The sequence below is a fragment of the Octodon degus genome, unplaced genomic scaffold (genome assembly GCF_000260255.1).
Source record: "Octodon degus isolate 3935 unplaced genomic scaffold, OctDeg1.0 scaffold00058, whole genome shotgun sequence".
Lineage (NCBI taxonomy): Eukaryota > Metazoa > Chordata > Mammalia > Rodentia > Octodontidae > Octodon > Octodon degus.
The window spans coordinates 4,935,873-4,956,695 of NW_004524634.1; the positions used below are offsets into that span (position 1 = coordinate 4,935,873).

Here is a 20,823-nt window from a genome sequence, read left to right on the forward strand (position 1 = left end):
TATATATATATAGTGGGGTGTCATGGTTTGGAGTTCTTACAAGGGGAACAATATAATACAGGATATATTTTATAATAGTATTTTATAACGAATCACCCAAGAATCATATACAAGAGGTGCAGGAAATCTGTCCACTCACATAAACGCTAAAGACTCCAGCTGAGGGCCTAGATCCTAATAACCTGCATGAGTCCAACTGAACACCTAGAGCTCCTAACAATGCCTCCCACTAGTGCAACTGGAGGGCTAGAGCCCACAACAAAGTCTCATGCAGGTCCGCTTCACGGATCTGTGCTGAGCAGGCCCAAAGGTCAGTGATGAAAGCTAGGAAGTCTGTGCCAGCGGGATGAAGGATCTGTGCTAGCAGGCTGAGGGATCTGCACTGGAGCTAGGAAGCAACGCTCATGGTAAGCACTGGAGCTCCCCTAAAAGTACCACAGCGATCCTCAGCAACAGTGAGGTCCCGAGCTCCTCCAGATGGGAGGAAAGCCAAGTTCCCACCAGGAAAGCCAGTGGGACAAGTTTCTTCATGAGGCTGAGCAGCGCACCACTTTCCCCTCTGGAGCCAGGAAGCAATGCTCAAGGTGAGGACCAAAGTTCATCGGACAAGCCAGCAGGACAGTGCCCTCCAGCAGAACAGCCCAAGAGAACTAGCATCTTCCAACAGCTCCACAGCTTCTCCAAACAGCATCCCTAACAGCATTTCAGCAGCTTCTGCTATTCTGCCTTTATGCTGCTAACAACAACCCTCAGGTTGGCTTCCCACTCCCAGCACCACACTAGCTTAATTAACCTGGGTATAATAAATTGACCACCAATTAGAAACCCAATACATGGGGATCGAACTCAGGATCTTCTCCTTGCCAGGCAGGTGCTTATGCCACTGAGCTATCTCCCCAGCCCTTTATATTGATTTTTAAATTGTTAATATTTTGGGTTTCTCATACAAAAGAAATCAAGTAATAAACTTCAGTGTCTTAACTTAGTTTACTGTGTTTTCAAATTTCCTGCAAAAACATACATTTATCCTTCTTTGTGGCAGAGTAGTACTCCATCCTGTATATAAATAACACATTTTCTCATCCACTCGTCTGTTGATGCGTTATGGGTTGTTTTCATCACTGTGTGTGCCAGGCTTTTTCTCTTTTCCCTTTCAGTCACTAACCTTCTTCACAGTACTGTGTCCTAGAGGCTGACCTAGATGTACCAGTACAGCAAAAGGAAACTTTATCCCCAGCTGCTACTGGGGTTGGCCCCCTAAAGACAACATGAGAGTTGGCAGAAATTGGAGGAAGGAGGGAGGAAGAGAGCAAGGCTGTTATTTATTCTACCTGATCTCTAGATCTTCTCTTAGGACAGCTGCTCTGTTCCTCAGTCCAGTTCCTAGGATGTCTCCTTCCCTGCTCAACCTATGGGCAACATTGGTTTGGTTTGGTTTGGTTTGGGCTTTTGAGACAGGATTGTGATATGGATTCTGGATTTCTCAAACTCATTATGTAGTTGAGGCAAACTTTGAATCTACTGTGATCTTCCTGCCTCAGCTTCCGGAATGCTGGCATTAGTCGTACATGAACAAGCATGGCATGGTTCCTCTCCCAACCTCATTTTCTTCTCCTCACTGTACCTTCATAATCCTACCTTTGATAACTTACAATTACAAAGTACATGCCAAGTTGGCACCTGATATCCTCTCCCTTAGAGAATGTGTTAAAAGGCTAGGTGAGAGAACATTACTTCTGTATAGTGTAGGAAACTTTGCCCAAGGATTTCTGAACAACTTCCAACAGAAAATGCACCCCACCCCACCCCACCCCCAGCCAGGGTTGCCCAGGTATTAGTTCCTATTTCAATTCCGGTTGTTTCTGTCTCCTAGAAACTGGTCACTGTGATGCTTATCTGGTCACTATGATGAACACTGACTAAACCAATCCCCAATTGACAAGCCATTCTACCCCTATACTTCCTGCTAATCCTAGACCACCAAAGATCAGGACCTGGTATTCTCAGAATAATCCCAATCAATCAATGTAAATAAAACCGTCTCCAAATCCTGGGTGTCATCTTGGTGTTTCTGCCTTTGCAACCTTACCAAGGCTGACTCACTTGTCTATCCTTTTTCCCCTTGAAATGATTAGCTATTGTTTTGTTTCACTAATCTTCTTTAAATTTTGAATTCTTATTGGGATCCAGCAGATTTTTGGAAATAAGGGGGGAAAGGGTTAAAGGGAGAGGAGAGAGGAATGGGAAAGAAAAAGGAAGCAAGATGTATCATGTACAGGAATAAATTCTTTATGACAAATGTTATATATATCTAAAATATATTAATAAAATTAATTTTTTAAAAAGAGGCAGCTATGTAGTGGAAGAACTGGAAATGGGAGTAGGGTGACCAGCCATACTGACTCAAGTTAAGAGTAGACAATGAAACAGGACTGTGGGCAAAGAATGTTTTCCCTCAGGTAGCACGGAATGCAGCCCATCCCTACTAAAGGGAGGTGCAGCCACTCCCTACTAAGTCCCTGAATTAATTTCTTTCTTTCTTTTTTTAAATTTTTATTTCTTTTATTTTTATTTTGTGTGTGTGTGTGTGTGTGTGTGTGTGTGTGTGTCCAGCTCAGCCCACCAGGGGGTGGGGCTGGCTGGCATGTGGTGCTGGGGGATTGAACTGCAGTCCCTCTGCTTTGCTAAGCTTATTCTAAGTAGGTGCTTTAGACCACTGAGCCATCTCACTAGCCTACTTTCGTTCTTTCTCTTTCTTTCTTTCTTTCTTTCTTTCTTTCTTTCTTTCTTTCTTTCTCTCTCTCTCTCTCTCTCTCTCTTTCTCTCTTTCTTTCTTTCTTTTCCTCCCTCCCTCCCTTCCTTCCTTCCTTTTTATGCTCAGTAGGATCTCACATTTATTGAGAAGTGGTTAATGGTAAAAAGGCAATGCCCTTTCTTCATCAGCTGAACAAGAAATTGAAGAAACATCCACTACACATTTCACAATATTTCTCTTCCAAAATGCATTTCTGAAAACGAGTTTTTACCACTGTTCTTAGCTTTGAAATCAGATTAATATTGACTTAATCAGTATAATGTATGAGAACAGAACATTTCTTAGGACTTCTAGTACTTTACTTTGAGTAACAAAGGGGAAGAGAAAATGAACCACCCTTAGAGACACAACCTTGGGTAACACTGTTACATTTTCCTAGACAAAAATTCTTTATGGAAATGATCTTCCAGCTCACAAGGGAAAAAAATCAAATTTCCACTTCCTGTGAAATTATAATGCAAAGTACCCAGTTTCTTCTGAGATCCCAGCTTACTGTAAACACTGTGAAAGAATTAAGCTAAAAGGCCTGAGTCCCAATTGGTCATTTTAAATCTACAGAGCCATTTGTGATAGGTGACCACTAAACAACTAAGGAATTTCTGTATGCTGAGAGGTCATATAAAGGATAGACAGGAAGGAAGAGAGAAGGCAAATGGAACAAGGAAGAAGGGACAGGAAACAGGAAAGGGAAGGGAGAAGGAAAAAACTAAGAAAACAAAGGGTGGATGATAGGAAGTAAGAGCTTAGACCTTTTACAAATGAGAAGTGAGAGATGCATAGATGAGGGACAGAAGAAATGGAAGCTAAATCAACATGTGCTATAGACATGTGCCAAATCTTCACGATGAATAATTATATACTCAAACATGCAACAATAAAAAAAAATTTTAAGAGCCCAGCTTGGTGGCACAGAGCTATAACCCTAGAACTTCAGCGGTTGAATGCTAAGTGCCACAATTTGAGGCTAGCCTGGCCTACACAGTGAATCCGAGGCCAGCTCACACTGCAAAGTGAGACCATCTCAAACAACAAAAACAAAACGTCCAAGCACAGGAAACTGATGGGTACATGACTATACTTATTCTGACCATGTGTATCAAGTGGAACTGCAGTCAGAAAAAAAAGCCAGGAGCTGGGGAGCAGCTCCAGGGCAAGCACAGCTGCCCAGTGCACGGGACACGGAATTATGGCATCAGGGCGATGCCATATGTGGATGTGGCACAGACTTAGACAGAGCCAGAGAACTCTGGGTTTTTCTTTTCTAAAAAGGTGGCTTGTGAATTAGAGCAGTTCATGTAATTAGAACTTGGAGGAGTAGGGACTAAAGACAGTGCCACTGCAATCTCTCACAGCTGGGCTGATCCCAAGGCTGAAGTGATAGGAGCAGTGTCACCTGAATACAGCATCTCCTGGGGATGCTTAGCTTAGAGTACACCCCAGTCTGGTGGCTTTGGGCTTTAATATATAACCCTGTGACTAAGGAGCTAAATATGTGTGACCTACCAACCCAGCCCCTTTTTCTAACACTAAATCCCCTCCAATAACAGCATTCTTTTGCTGTGGGAGCATTTCTACTTTGGACCCACCTTGATACTCCAAAAGCGTCATTCTAAATTGATTCAAAAATACTAAGAGACTGGGGACCTTAGGTTAATTCTTTTATAGAATGGCAGTACTTTTTTCTTTTTTTAGAGAGGGTCTTTGTATGTAGTTCAGCCTGGCATGAACATGGCTGTTGAGAGGCTATTAGGGAAGCTGTTGGGAGCTGTTGGAAGCGGCTGGCTCTCTTGGGCTGTTAAAGACCTTGGCACACTTTCACCACTGACCTTTGGGTCTTTCCAGCACAGATCCTGAAACAGGCCTGCATGAGACACTGTCATGGGCTCTCTGCCTCCAATTGTACTTGTGGGAGGCACTGTTATGAGCTGTAGGTATTCAGCTGGGCTTATGCAGGCTATTAAGACCCAGGCCCTTTGCTGGATTATTTGGTGTTCAGTGTGTGGACAGATTTCCTGCATTCCTTGTATATGAGTCTTTGGATGATTCATTATAAAATGTATCCTGTACTGTATCGTTCCCTTTGCAAGAACCCCAAACTGTGACACCCATACTGCTGGGAACAAACATTCCCCATCTGAGATGCAGGGAGGACACTCTTCATATAAATTGTTAAGAATTCCTAAACTACTTAAAATTACTCTAATCATGAACAAATGTATTAAATGAAGATATCTTTATACTGAAAGGTATCTAGTACAGCCTTGTAAAAAATGTCAATTTATTTAAAAACAGAACTTCACTTAAAAGTCTAAGAGACGTGACAACTAAACACAATATAAGGTGAAGTGCCCTCCTAGCAATTTACTATGAAATAGTTTAGCAAACAGTATGTATGTGTATGCATGTGAACCTGGATAAACAGGCAGATGGGGAGAATGCAGTAACAAGTAAATGTAGCAAACATCAACACATGGTACATTCATGTGCAAAATGCAGTGATAGTCATTGGACTATTTTACTACATTACAGGCATGAAATGGAAGGGAGAGTAAATGTTTCCTCATAAATATCTGGGCTGTCACAAAGACTAAATGAGACAGGGCACAGGAAGTAGCCTGGAACACACTGAACAGCAAGAACTGCTGGCAGCAGCTGTTTCTAAGGATTTCCACCTCTCCACTTTGAGGCATGCAGTAGGGCCACAGCTCGCCACCATTTGTGAAGTGGTGTTGCCATGTAGCTGCTTCTGGCCAGTGAAACAAGATGAGCAGTATCCACCAGGTGTCGCGGTGCGCGCCTATAATCTCAGCACTCCAGGGGCTGAGGTAGGAGGGTTGCCATGATTTTGAGGCCAGCCTGAACTACGTATTTTCTTAAAAAAATAAAGATAAGCAATATCTGTCACTTCTATATGGAAGCTTTGTAGCCACTAATAAGCCTACTGTGCTCCTTGCAGCCATGCAGTGACCCAAGGACACAGGCTGAGCTAAGGGCCTCAGCACCTGGGTTACTAAGTCACTATGGTCAGTTTTCCTGCTGATATGTTTCCTTATAAATACCTGGGCTGTCTGTCCCACAGACAGCTCCACAGAACAAGAAAGACATAATTTTCTGCTATGTTCAACCAATCAGCTTCAGGAACTGTTGGTCACTGCAGCTGAACTAACTCACAAATCTACAAACTACAAATCTCCAGTCAAATCCTGCCTATACCCTATTTTTGTAAATCAAGGTTATTAGGACCCCAACATGTCTTTATAATGTTGTCTGTGGCTGAGCACCATAATTTATATTTGAGTAGTTACAGTGGATTAAGGTCTGCAAAGAGGAAAATTTTTATGACTTGTCCTTCATAAAGAGCTCTAGGTGGCTGAGGTTTGTTTTTCTTTTTTTTTTCTTTTTGAGACAGGGTCTTACTATGTACCCCAGACTATCTCAAACTCATAGTAATCCTGCCGCCTCAGCCTCTTGAGCACTTGGGATCACAGGTGGGCACCATGCCCAGAGTTTACTGAGACTTGACCAAATCTACCCTGACTGACATAATCAGAAACATAGGTGACAAGAAAATCCATTTATCAAACATGACTTTATACTAGTTGTGTGACCTTAAGTAACTTAACATTGCTATACGTTTCTAGTTGCCCCCTGTAAAAAATGGAGGCAAAAAAAAATAAAAATAAAAAAATAGAGGTAAAGCACCATCTACTTTCTAGGCCCCATCTACTACTTTCTAGGCCTGCTGTTAGAATAAATTCTTTTTTTTTTTTTTTTTGCGGAACCAGGGATTGAACTCAGGCCCTTGCACTTCCCAGGAAAGCACTTATTCTACTGAGCCTTCTCCCCAGCACCTACAATAAATTCTTACACATAAAACAATGAGAACAGGATCCAGAAGCTTGGGAAGGGAGTGCTGGAATAGGCAGAAGTAGGGGTGGGATGTGAACTGATGTAATAAAACTGCTAAGGTAAGAACCTAGCGCACTGTAAGGAATTCAATAAATGGTTGCAATTTTTCTAATTATACAAAAATATACTTGAACAGATATAGAAGTATAGACATGATTAAAAAATAAGTGTTTAATGCGGATAATTTCTGTTAATATTTCTAACATTTCACAAAACATCTTTTGTTGACATTCTACAAATGATGCCATCCAATAATGTCCCAATGCTTTCTTCTTGTGAAGACAGTTTATATATCTGTAATGAGAGATAAATGACACCTTTCCAACATATTCATGCACGTGTCATTCTACCAACATTTATAAGTGAAATTTTCATTCAATTATTGGGTTAAGGGTACAAAATCATGAATCACAATTTAATTAAAATATTCAAAGCAGATGAAAATTCATTGTTATCTCAAATATTTTTCTTTCTTTCTTTTTTGCTTTTTGAGACAGGATTTCACTATGCAGCTCAGGCTGATTTTTGAACTCACATTGTAGCCCAGGCTGAGCTCAAACTCACAGTGATCCTCCTGCCTCAACCTCTTGAGTGCTGGGATTACATGTGTGTGCCACCATGCCTAGCCTCAAATATTTTCTTTAAAATGCAGTTAGGAACATAAAAATGTTCTCTGTACATTAAAACATTCGTATCAATTTTAAAAACCACTCAACTAGATACTCACTTCACAGTATAGCCAACATTCTAAATGTACTATATAATCTTTTTTTTAAAATTTTATTTATTTATTTAGTGTGTGTGTGTGTGTGTATGGCCAGCTCAGCCCACCAGGGGGCGGGCCTGGCTGGCATGTGGTGCTGGGGGATTGAACCGCGGTCCCTGTGCTTTGCTTAGCTTAGCTTGTTCTAAGTAGGTGCTTTAGACCACTGAGCCATCCCACCAGCCCCATGTACTATATAATCTTGAGAACTAAATATAATCACTTTCTTACAGTGGAGAATTTTTTTTTTTAATGTATTTAGTTGTTTCAAGATCTCACTATGCAGCTCGGACTCAGTGATCCTCCTATTTTGAGCCTCCCCAGCACTGAAATTACAGGCATGTGGTACCACGCCTGGACTCTGGCCAGCTCAGCCCATGGGCTGGCACAGCACATGGTGCCAGGGATCAAACTGCCGTCCCTGCACTTGCTTAAGCTTGCCTAAGCAGGTACTTTAGTCCACTGACCTATTTCACTGGCCCTGAGTGGAGAATATTTTTATCAACACATTTCTAATTGTACTTTACATGCACCTCTCAGTTATCTATAATTATTCTTAAATAATTATAAAAATTAACATTTATTTATTCAGTTATTTATTTGTACAGGGCCTTGCTATACAGCTCAGACTCAGTGATCCTCCTGTCTGTGTCTCAGCCTCCCCAGACTGGGATTACAGGCATGTGCCACCATGCCCAATTTCGATAGCTGGCACAACCGGGATTAAACCAGGTCCTTGCATTTGCCAGGCTGGTGCTTAGACTGCCGAGTTATCACCTGGCCCCAAAATTAATAATTCTTAAAAGGCCAAATAAGTCCATTTTTGGTTTGTTTATTTTTTGGGTCAGGGTCCTGTTTGTAATGCAGGCTGGTCTTAAATTCATTATATAGCCCAGGCTAGTCTTGAACTCACAGAGATCCTCCTGCCACAGCGTTATAATGTTGGGATTACAAGCATGTGCCACCCTGCCTGGTTAGGTGCGCTGTTGATCAATAAATCAGCATTATTCACCTATCACACTCAACAAATATAAATTTACAAACCTTTTTGACTTCTGAAATATTTGTTATTTCAGGAAGATTTTCCAGAGAAACCTGAAGACCTTCTACTTGAGATATGAGGTATTCTTGATTTATTTGCTTTTCCCCCTCTTCAATGTAAACAATTAGAACTGATGTGTCATTTGCTGAGATACCAAATTTTTTCAAAGCTTCTGAAATCTAAGGAAGAAGAAAAAATAAAAGAATAAACTAGATCTGAAACATCTAGTGTGCCTTCTTCCTTAGGTAAGTGCTTCTTGCTTTTCATATCCTACTTTTCCCTTTCTTAATCCATTCCCAGCATCTACTGTTTTGGCCTCTAGTTTTGCCTGCTTAAAGCTGCACCTCGCCCCTGCAAAGGCCACACTTCTCCACACTGCCACCACCACACTCTCCTCCCCCATGTGCATTCACACCTCCATTATGTCATTGGACTTAACATTTGTCTCTCTTATCTGCCTCTCTTCAGGCATATACTTGCTTCCTTTGCTCCTAGAACTAGAACGGAAAAGAAACAATCATGATTTGGTAAATTTGATTCCAGGTACTGGAGAATTCTATCACTATGCTGAGATAACTGCATTTTATGAATTTTGCAGTCACCTTTATCTTAACCAAACCACAAGCTTCCTAATTTTCTCTAGATGATATCAGTATCCAATTGTGTTAGTAACAGTAGTAGTAATACTAAAACTTCATTAACAATAAGTAAGGGGCTGGTGAGATGGCTCAGTGGTCTAAAGCACCTACTTAGAACAAGCTAAGCTAAGCAAAAGCACAGAGACCACAGTTCAATCCCCAGCACCACATGCTAGCCAGCCCCGCCCCCTGGTGGGCTGAACTGGCCACACACACACTAAATAAATAAACAAATAAAGTTATATTAAAAAAAACCAAAAAACAAAAAACAATAAGTAAGTCATTTTGTTCCATGTGCTACATGCATGTAAAATGTTGCTAGCTCAAGAATTTTTATTAAGAAAAATATTCTTAGGAGTACATAAAACCAAGAAATTTTCCTGTGCACTTGGTATGTGAGTGAGCACGGATTCAGGACTGCTCTAGGAACCAGCAAGCTCCTGGAACTGTATATGAAAAAGACATGCACCATTTCCTCAAGGAGTTTACCGGACAGTGAAAGACATGCATAAATGTACAAAATGCCTATGCCTAAGTTTTGTTGTTTGGACTTCTGTCAATCTCTTAATCAAAAATACTTGAGAGAATTTCCTGACCCAACATGGTAAGAAGCACAGATAAAATTAGCTTTATTAATTTGGTTAAAGCTAATTTTACCTGTCTTATCATGTTGGGTCAGAAAATTCTCTCAGGTATTTTATTTATTTAGATACAAACTGACTCCAAAGCTTATTTGTCTACACAGTGATAAACCTCAAATCTCAGTGCAGAGCTCTCTTTGCGAATATTTTGGTTTATTACTAAAAACTAGTTTCCCATAATTTAGCCTCCACCCCAACACTAGAGAATACATATGTTATTATGCCAAAGTGCACAGAAATAAGGTCAGTAAGTTTCATATTACATTGTTATTTGGGGACAGGTTGAAAATAACTTCAGTAGATAGAGTTCGTGTCTTCATCCTTCCTAGTTTGTAGAGGTGAACTGCTTTGTTTGCTGCCACAAGTATCTGAAATGGGTCAACAATCTACCAAAGAGAAAATAAACAATTACAGGGAAGAAAAAACATTACATGGGGAGAATGTGAGAGAATCTAAAGATAGCTACCCCTATCATCTGTTAACTTTGGTACACAACTGTTTTACTTCATCTGTCCTATATGGAATATATTTTCAAAATCATTATCTGAAGGTCCAGGTAGTTAAAAAAAACCAGACTCTTAAAGTTTCAAGAAACTTAAATAGTAGAAAAATTTTAAGATAACATTATTGTAGGGTAATATGGGAAATGCTATATTCTAACATTTTACTGTATTATTGTCTTTAGTACTCAAATTATTCAGTGAAATCAGTATTATTCACATGAAGTCACTGAGATAAAGCACATCTGGGCTAAGTTCCAGCTCTGCCACTTACTACCCTAAGAACCTGAGCAAGATCCTAGTGTTTTATCTGTTAGGCCTAAAAATAATAGTACTTAGTTGGTGAGGCTGCTGAAGATGAAGTGAGTTAGGTTACCGAAAGCACTAAATACAAGCTAGGGATAGAGTAAGCGCTGTGTAAGTGTTTGCTATAACTTGCTCAAAGTCATCATCAGTGGCAAAGCTACTCTAAGTGTACTACAATCCCAGTGTGTGCTCTTAACCACTGTGCCGGATCTCCTGAGACGCTGTCGTCAGAATCACTTCACAGATGAAAAACTGGATAGCTGACCCTGTGCCAGACTAAACTGTGCTCAGAGTTACATCATGACCTTTTCTCTTCCTTAGGGCAGAGCCTGGCGCCTCTGCTTCCATTTGTTCTTAAAGGTAAGGTTGGCCAAGTCTGACTTGGACAAGAACTTTTTCACTTAAATATCATAGAATTTTAGCCTCAACTATGTGATGAAAATTAACATTCTGGAAATCCTCTTAAGTTTCACTCAGTTCCATACTTTGTACTTACCACTGTAGGATTTATTAACGAACCATCAATGCTGCCCTCCATGGCCTTCTTTCTCAAATCTCCAGCATTTTTTACATCTTTAAATAACAGAAGGGTCACCCTGCATTCTGGAAATAGGTCCAGCTGACATGTCAACTGCATTTCATAGACAAGCGGGATCCTGCTGCGACGAACTTAAAAAAAATAACAGATTTCTGTTAAGTTAACACGAGCTGGGCATTGTGGCACAAGTCTGTGGTCCTAGTACTCGGGAGGCTAAGGCTAGAGGTTCAAGGACAACCTGGGCTATACAATGAGTTCAGGGCTAGCCTAGACAACACAGCAAGACCCTGTCTCAAATAAAATAAAACATAATACTTAACATTACAACTTTTTTTTTTCTTTTAATAGCCTGGCTAACAAGTGAAAGTAACTGTTAGTGTTAGACAGCAATTAGAAAAACCTATTCGCAAACACATGTGTCTTTCTCATGCTTTCTTAACCCTGCTGAGGTGTTTCCAGCTCTCTTTCCATTGCTGGGAAAGGGTCACAGGAGCTATCCCATCCCGTCTGGTCAGTGGAGAGGATTATACACATGCCTGCCCAGGAGACAACCAGGAGCAAAGTATTAGGAAGTTGTGGAACATAGGCTACTTCAGTATTAATGAAACTTTACACCACCTTAGCTTTTTCACTTTCTGATATCACTATTTTATTAGGATCTGGATACAAATATTAAGAAAATAATTGTAAAGCTGAGTGTGGTATCACATACCTGTAATCCCAGTACTTGGAAGGCTGAGGCAGGGGGATTGCTACAAGTTCAAGGCCAACCTGGGCTACACTGTGAGTTCAAGGTAATCGTGAACTACACAGCAAGATCCTGTATCAAAAAACTCTGTCTCAAAAAAAAAAAAAAAAAATGCAAAGTATAAAGTATCAAACTTGATGCAAAGACATTCATCCCATTCATGGGAATTAGCAGAGAAAATACAATTGTTAAAAAAAAAATAATATTGGTCCTCTCTTAAGACATAAGTTTAGGGGGCTGGAGAGATGGCTCAGTGGTCTAAAGCACCTACTTGGAACAAGCTTGGCAAAGCACAAGGACCGCAGTTCGATCCCCCAGCACCACATGCCAGCCAGCCCCGCCCCCTGGTGGGCTGAGCTGGCCACACACACACACACACACAATAAATAAATGTAATAAATAAATAATTAATTTTAAAAAAAAAGATAAAAAAAAAGACATAAGTTTAGCAGAGTAGACCAAGGAGACAAAAATATATAGACAAAAAAGAAGTACAGGGTAGGTATAGCCCAGCAGACTAAGTGCTTGCTTAGGTAAGCGCAGGGACCAGGGTCAATCCCTGGCATCACATGCTGCACCGGCCCTGCCCCCAGGGCATGCTGAGCCAGTGATGGAGTCCAGACATGGTGGCACACGCCTGTAATCCCAGCACTGGGGAGCCAGAAATCAGGATAATCACTACAAGTCCGAGCCGCTTAGTGAGACCCTGCACACACACACAAAAACTAAACCTTAAAAAAAAGTATAGGGTAGGTATACACTCAGTGACAGAACTGCTTGCCTAGCATGCGGAAGGCTCTGGGTTCCATGCCCAGCACTGGGATTGGGGTGGGGTGAGCAATATAAAAGATCATTTGAATAAACAGAAAGACATAACTACATCCTTGAATGGAAAACTAAGTACTCTAAAACCTGATTTTTGAAAACAACTTTTAACCTTTTTAGGAGGTCCTGGGCATTTAACCTAGGCCCTCAACATGCAAAGGGTGTGCTCTACCACCTAACTACTGTACATCCTTGACCTCAAACAGTTAATGTTTTTTAAACAGTTAATATTTTTTAGACACTTAATATTTTGGAAGGGCCATTTTCTAAATTAATTTCATCTTTTTACTCTGTAGGCTCCATTTCTAGGACTCTTTCTCAAGGAATTAACTGAAAATGTGGGTATTATAATAAGATATGTTTATTATTTTAACAGTGAAAAGTTAAGAACAATTTATCTTGACAATAAGAGGATTAGTACTGTCTAAACAACCATTTAAAAACTGTACAGTTAGCAAGGCTTGTTGGCACAGGTCTATAATCCTAGCACTCTGAAACAGTGAGGCAGGAGGATCAAAAGATCATATCCAGTCTAAACAATTTAGTGACATAGCAAGACCAGGTTTCAAAATAAAATAACAAGGACAGGATATAGCTCAGTATAAAAGCCAGGAGTTCAATGCCCAGTACTGAACATAGAACAAAAACTGTACTCTTGATTTATGAAAACAGCAGTAACATTAACCACTTTGATGGAAAACAAAACATTTTTTGAACTTCAGGATTTTGGAAAAGCAGCATATAAAGAAAAAAACTGAAGACAGCAAAAAATCTGGTTATCTCTGATTTGCTGGAATTACACCTGATTATTTCTGTTATGAAAAAGAAAAAAATAGTATTTGTAAGTGATATCCTGGTACATAGTTTTTTAGTCATATTCATGTCTAATAAAAAAGTGGATACCAATTATACAAAAAGACACGCAGGGAGAAAAAAAAAAAATAAAAGACTTGAAATACCTAAATAGTGTAGATGATTTTTTTCCCCAAAGTGGCAGTACTAAGAATTGAACCCAGGGCCTTCACATGGAGTTACATCCTCCAACCTTTTTGCTTTGGTTTTTTTTTGGGTTTTTTTTTTTTTTTTTTTTTTTTTTTTTTTTTTTTTTTTTTTTTTTTTTGGGGTTTTTTTTTTTTTTTTTTTTTTTTTTTTTTGGCAGGGTCTTGCTGAATTGGTAAATTGCCCAGGCTGGGCTTGAATTTTTCAATCCCCCTAGCTCAGCCTTGAATTATCAATCCCCCAGTCTCAACCCCAGAGGGCTGAGACTACAAGGATGTACTACATGGCTGGCTTATTAAGTGACTTTTATTGTCTGGATAAATAAAAAATTCTAGCAGGAGTGATGGCACACACCTGTAATCCCCAGCACTCAGGAGGCTGAGGCAGGAAGATCACCAAGAATTCAAGGTCAGGCTGGGCTACACAGTGAGACTCTGTCTCAAAACAAAGAAACACTCAAAATATATTTTGTTGTGTATATTCTCAATTTTCAACAGGGAGCACACAAAACAAGAACACTTGACATCAGGGAGGAAAAAAAAAGTCTGTTCTTTTAATACAGGCAAAAACCTTTAAAACCTCAAAATGGTTTGTGGTTCTTTAGTTAATTCACTTAGGCCAGAAAATTTAGAATCATTGTTGGATGTGTTACATGATTTTTTCCTGTTATCCGCATGTTGAAATGTAATTTCCATTTTAAGATAGTTTGAGATGGGAACAGGTAGGGCCTTCAAAAGGTGATTAGGACTGCATCTTCATAAGTGCATCAATGGTTTAACTCCAGAATAAGTCAATTCTAAAAGTCAATTTGACTAGGCCACCTAGTGTACTGCTTTGTCTCTAGCAATGTGACATCCTCTCTCAGCGCTATATTCAGCAACGATACTACTAAATGCTGCCCCTGGACCAGAACTGTTAGCCAATATTAACCACTTTTCTTTCTCACTCCATCTTTATTAGCAACAGAAAATGGACTAATACGCCTATCTTTTAAATTTCATATCTAATCCCTCAATTTTTGCCACCTAAATAGATTTTGATCCGTCCATTTCTTGCCACACCGTCTACCACTTCCCTTCTCTATAGTAGTGGCCTCCTAAGAGTGGTGTCCCTGCCTTCCTTCTTCCAACTTCCACCCGCCGTCATAGTGACCCTTTCAAAACATAAATCAGACCGTGCAGTTCTGGTGTTCTGAAAATAAAGCCCCAACTTTGTGTCAAGCCGTCCCGTCTCTAAAACCTGGGAGCTGCTACCTCTTCTACCACCATCAGCTACTAGTCATAAACCCACTGAAAAGGTAATTTCTTTTTTCATGTCTTTCGCTCACTCTCATTCCTTCCTCCTGCCTTCGGGGTCATTTACCAGAGCAACCAGAGCCTGGGGTTTGCATCTCTGTCATACCAGCTCCTTCTTAAGCCCGGGCACGTTAATCTTGTGCCTGTTCGTGTCGTTCTGTTTGAGACAGTGTCTCACTGTTATCCAGGCTGGCGTCGAACTCCTACATTCATAGTCAAGGTGCCACGGCGCCTACGACGCTATTAGTTTGCCCCGTCGCTAAACTGTATTTCTTGGAATGGAAGGGCTGTCATTTCCACGCCGCCATTCCCAGGGTCAGCCTCGGTAGGCACGTGATAAATATCGGCTCAGGAAATACCGGCCCCGCCCCCAGAACCGTCCCAGCCGCTGGCTGCGGCTCCCACCAGCACTCACGCTCTGGCTTCCGTCCACAGGGTCGCTCGTCCCGCGGAAATAAATCCCTTAGCTTCCGGAGGCGAGCCCAGGCCCCACCCTCCCGGAGCGCGTTCCCGGATTAGCCGGCTCGGGGCGCCCTGCCTTTCTAGCTTGCCGTCCGTTGGTCTGTTCTGAGGCCTGTCAGCGGACGCAAACAGCAGGTGCCGCCCCGTCACTTCCGGCGGAGGCGGGACGCGGCCGCAGCCCGAGCCGGGAGCCGGGGTTTATCTTTTGCTCCGGCAGCAGCGAGGCATCCTGGATTTCTTCCTACTTAAATTGTTGAGAAGATGAACTCACATAGGTTTCCCCTGCTCGAGATTCCAGTTCGTTGTCAGGACAAGCGGGACTCACGTTTACTTCGTGCTTTTCCAGCAGCCAGTCACTTAAGATTGTGGAGCCAACTCCGCTCAGTGATTTGCTTCCGGGACAAACGCCGACGGTACTGGCACGAAGCCAGCCTCTTTTATCTAGAGAAAGCTCTAAAATTTGTTGCGAAATCTTTGTATAGGCCTTCCAAGGAGGGTAAACAGGCTCTAAAGTAATTTCCATTTTAATTATGGTTGCGGCTTCTCAATACGTTTGCAGTGTAGCTGTCTGGTGCATATGTACTATGAAGAGAAAAAAAGGGAAAATGCGAGGCCGCGGCTCTAACTCCTAAAAAGCATGGTTTAGAAACATCGACCAAAACAGGGCCATTTGAAACAGAGATGGATGAATGTCCGAAAACAATCAGTACATCTAGAAGAGCAGCATTTCAGGAACTTTATATACAGTATTCTCAGAGGTTGTATAGACGATACTTTTTTCAGTGCTGTGTGCCAACCTAGGGGCTTCCCCCTGCAAGCGTTCTGCCACTAAACTATCTCCAGGCTGTATTTTCTAAGTGCATTATGACAAAAGATGCATTCAGATTGTATTTTTAAAGCTCAAAAATAAGATGAAAAATAATAATAATCAAGATGACATAAATAGCACTTAACAAAAGGGAGATGCTTAATGTTATTAATCATGTGGGAAATACAAATTTAAAATGCAAGATATGCCCCATAGCCAATGACTAAGATGTAAAGTACAATACCAAGTGCCATCAGAGATGCAGAACTAAAAACCTCTTTATGTTGCTGTTCTGAATAGAAAATGCTATCACCACTTTCAAGAAGTTCTTGTTTCTTTAAAAATGTTAAACATGGGGCCGGGGAGATGGCTCAGTGGAATAAGCGCTTCCCAGGCAAGGACAAGGGCCTGAGTTCAATCCCCCGTCCGGAAAAAAAAAAAAAAATGTTAAACATATTTTCACCACATTCAGTAGTTCCACTCCTCACTATTTGCTCTGGAGAGGGGCAAATACATCCATGCAAAGGCTTGTGAAAATCAAGTTCATTTAAAAAAAAAAAAGAAAAGAAAATCAAGTTCATTGCATTGATTACCAACTGGTCTGAATGTAGTGGAAGAGAACACACCATACACAACTAGAGATAGACAGAGGTACCCCAGAAGCCTGGGATTCATTGCAAGCTGGCCTCCCAAGATTCAGGAAAGCTGTCCATGGTAGATGGAAGCTCATCTGCAAATACTTCTCTTCACCATTGCTAGGGATTTGAAAAATAAATCCACCCTATGGTATATACCCTGGAGGCAACATGCCATACTGGGCTAAAAACAAAGTACAACCTGTTACTAGAGGCAAATGGGACACAGCCTAGCCAAGTCCCTCTTTACTGTAAAATGCTGCATTCCCAGTCCATTGTACTTACTCTTGACAATTACAAGTGAAAAAGAGGAAAGAAAGAACTGGCCGAGTCCAAGGGCACCCAGAGAACTGACCTGCTGCTTATATGTGAAAGTTCCTATCAACTTTACTTCTAACAGGTGGAAATTATAAAAACTCAACACCATATCAATGGATAAAATGGGGAAAACTGAGACAATGAAATACTACTCAGTAATACACAGAAAATGAAGTATAGATTGTCCAAACATCAATGAATCTACAAAATATACTAATTAAAACCAGAGAGAAAATTACTGTAGGATTCCATTTCTACAAAATTCTACTAGGAGCAACAAATTTAGAGTGACTAAAAGCAAATCAGCACTTATGTGGGATGAAACTTGAGGGTGAAGCCAGTGTTTCTACCTTGCTGTGCTGTTACAGGGTCATAGGAACATGTCAAAACACTTTACAAAAGTACATTTTTATAGGCTAAAGTTACATTCAAGTGAATTAGGTAAGTTGTCATATATAAAGGTATCTACAATGAAATCAATTTATTAATAAAATGAATCTTCTACATACAGTAACACATGAATTTTAAAATGATGAATAAAAACTCAAGATTAAGAGTACATACAATATGATTCTACTTATATAAAATTAATCTATAGTGACAGCAGATCAGAGGTTGCTGAGATAGGGGGCCTGTTGTGCAAAGAGAGGAGGAGGAAACAACGTAGCAGATATGTTCTACTTTGCTTGTGGTAATGACTTACTGGGCGCATAGAGACAACACATCTAATTGGTTACTTTATAAATAAGTACAGTGTATTGTCAATTATGTCTCTAATTACATCTCTATGACTATAGCTACAATAAATCCCAGCACTCTGCAAAGCTGAGGTAGGAGGATGGCAAGTTAAAACTTAGCCTGGGCAACTCAGTGAGACCCTATCTCAAAATAAAAAATAACCAGGGCCGAGGATATAGACTATAATGAAGACCCCGGATTCAATCACCAGACAGGAAAAAAAGCAACAACGCTCATAATACCAGGTGCTAGTGAGGATGTGAGCAATGGGGACTCTCGTACCTTGCTGAGAGAGAGGTAAAGTAGTGTATACTGGAAGTTTCCTAGTTTTCCCTTGCCCCACAACAGCCTTGCAGCAACTGCACTCCAATCAAAAATAAAAAGATGTTCAGGTAAAAACCCAAATGCAAAAAATGTTTATCGCAGCTTTGCTCAAAATTCAAAAACAATACTAACTTAGCAACACAAGGGAATGAATGGTCGATCCACTCAGTGATGTGGATGAATCTCAAAAACAGCATGCTAAACCAAAAAAACATTTGGAAGGATATATACTCAATTTGTCTACTTAGATGACACTGCAAGAAAAGGTGAAACTAGTGATCAGGAACAGATTATCAGTTGTCAGGGTCTGGGATTGTTGGTAGTGATTGATCAGCTTCAAAGTGCTGGTAGGATCTTGGTTTGTGGGGGGATGTGTCCTATATTTTGATTGTTGCAGTGGTTACAAACCTGATCTATTTGTCAAAACTCACTGAATTATATGCTAAGATGGGATGCATTACACCATTTTTTTGTTGTTGTCAATAGTAAATTTAATTATGTAACAACCTTAAAATAGAAAAGTTAATGGTTTACAAGTAAAATTTCAATAGGTTTTTTAAAATACAAGAAAATTCTTTACAATTTACACTTCAAAGTTTACATTTTCATTAATCAAATTCTCAGTATACTGGGGCTAGTGAAAGAATATTATTTACATCATGAGGAAGATATTTTTTTAAACAGATACTTGTTAAAATTTTATATAAAAATTTTCAAAAATTTTTAACATGAACTTACGCTAATATACATTTTATATACATATACATTTATGAGTCCACAATGTTTTTCCCTGCATGGTCAGTACAAAGAAAGTTACAGCATACTGGATCCTAACTGTATTTTTAGTTTTAAATTATTTTTAGTACTTACGCTTTGTAACTACAGTCTTACACTTCAATGTGAATAGAGATAAAAATGTTTTTCCTCTTCATTTAAACCTTGGCAGGCTTAACTCTCAAATCTTAGAGGTTAAACCCGATTTAAAAGCCCACAAAGAACAAACTGCTTAGTCAGAAATCTGGACTTCACAACTAAGGAGTCTCCTGGCCCACAAAATATGAAGGGAAAATCCTTACTGTCTAAAAACATAAAACTTTATGTAATGTTTTATGAGCCAGTGATAGAGTAAAAACATAATCTCCTCTCACCTTATGGGCTAAGATTTCTAAACCAAAGCTGTAAAATAACCTCCTTATATCATAAACACTTATTTTTACACATAGGTAATATTTTTTTTCTTTATATTATAGTATTATAGCTAGGGTTTACTCTTAACTCATGAATTCCTAAGAGTCCGTAATTAGGGCACCATTTCATTTTAGTGATGTCTGACTCTCACATTACAATTATTTAGCTAGATGATGAGTTCATTTATTCTAAGTCATTTGAAAATTGAGACCTATCAGTAATTTAACATCACTCAGATCTCAAAACTATTGAATTCTTTGCATGAGAACTGCCTAGTTTTGGTGTATTGTTAAAATTGGCCAGAAATCTCAAAATGACATATTTTAAGTTTTCAAGTGGACTATAGACTCAAAACGCCTAAAGGAGCCCTGCAGTTAATGAAAGTAGAACAGACCTAAGTGAAGTGAATCAAAGGATATGCTTTCATCTAGAGAGGGGCTACTATTCAGACTGAACTTATGGATGTACTGTCAGGGACCAATTTTTCAAAGGAAGCCAGAAATTAAACTTCATGATTATATTCCTCTTGGAGAGGTGGAAACCCGTAATTCTTGATATTGTTACTTGGATGTAACTGACGTTTACTTATTCTTAAAGGATACAAGTTTTTGTAGAATTCCATATCAAATTAGTGGAAAATATCAGCTACTTGCCATCCATGTGGTTGAACAATCAAAATTTTATGACTGTCCAATTTTTAAACAAATCTCAGATTCCCTAGAAATCACAGTCAGAAGCAAGGATTCAATCAGTGGTATTTTATTTGAGATATGTAAGAACAGAGCACATGAGGAAAATGTTAAGGGAAGCAAGATAGGATGCACAACAATGTCCTGTAATGAGTTACTGCACTTGCAGGCTTTGCAATTAGCCAGGAAGACATGCCTTGTTTAGCTTTGTGTTTACTCAGGAGGCTGAACCTTCTCTGGAAGATTCACAAGGCAAACCCATGGCTCAGCAGACTACAGCAAGGACACAGAAAGGAGCATTTGCCTGCCAGTCTCCTTCCTGTCTTCTCCATCTCATTAATCAAGTACCTCCAGAAGGAGATAACTCTTCCACACTGGCTCACTCTCCACCCTTCAGGGGCAGCTCAGCAAGCCAGATCCCAAGGTCTGAAAGGTGGGAGCATTTCCTCTAATTTGATGGCAGGGGCAGATCTAAGAGCAGAATGGCTCGTTGTAGAGGTCAAAAGGATTACGCAGGCCTGGAGTTAACTTGAGTTCAGATCAGCTTGGGGATCTCAATAAGGTGGCTGGCAAAGGCTAACAGGGGCATTGTGGACCCAGAGCTAAACAATGCTGTCACAAATAGGGTGCTGAGAGTATTTT

The 20,823-nt window shown here is 40.1% G+C and overlaps 1 protein-coding gene across 1 annotated transcript; it reads right to left on the reverse strand.

Moving 5' to 3' along the window:
- Window positions 1-6,863: 6,863 nt before the first annotated feature.
- Window positions 6,864-15,605, reverse strand: Tprkb (TP53RK binding protein). Its single transcript, XM_004634093.3, has 5 exons — window positions 15,126-15,605; window positions 11,111-11,284; window positions 10,072-10,194; window positions 8,532-8,708; window positions 6,864-7,018 (listed from the first exon to the last, which is right to left on the reverse strand). Exons 2-5 carry the CDS (start codon window positions 11,249-11,251, stop codon window positions 6,932-6,934), a joined length of 528 nt encoding a protein of 175 aa, XP_004634150.1. The 5' UTR covers window positions 11,252-11,284; window positions 15,126-15,605; the 3' UTR covers window positions 6,864-6,931.
- Between the last annotated feature and the right edge of the window lie 5,218 nt (window positions 15,606-20,823).

What these genes read in the sequence shown, in the direction of transcription:
- Tprkb (XM_004634093.3), bottom strand. Translation starts at nt 11,251, where the DNA reads ATGCAGTTGACATGTCAGCTGGACCTATTTCCAGAATGCAGGGTGACC. An exon ending in CGTTAATAAATCCTACAGTG is followed by an intron (nt 10,195 to 11,110) that starts GTAAGTACAAAG and finishes TCTCTTTGGTAG; the next exon opens with ATTGTTGACCCATTTCAGAT. An exon ending in ACCTGTCCCCAAATAACAAT is followed by an intron (nt 8,709 to 10,071) that starts GTAATATGAAAC and finishes CTTCTTCCTTAG; the next exon opens with ATTTCAGAAGCTTTGAAAAA.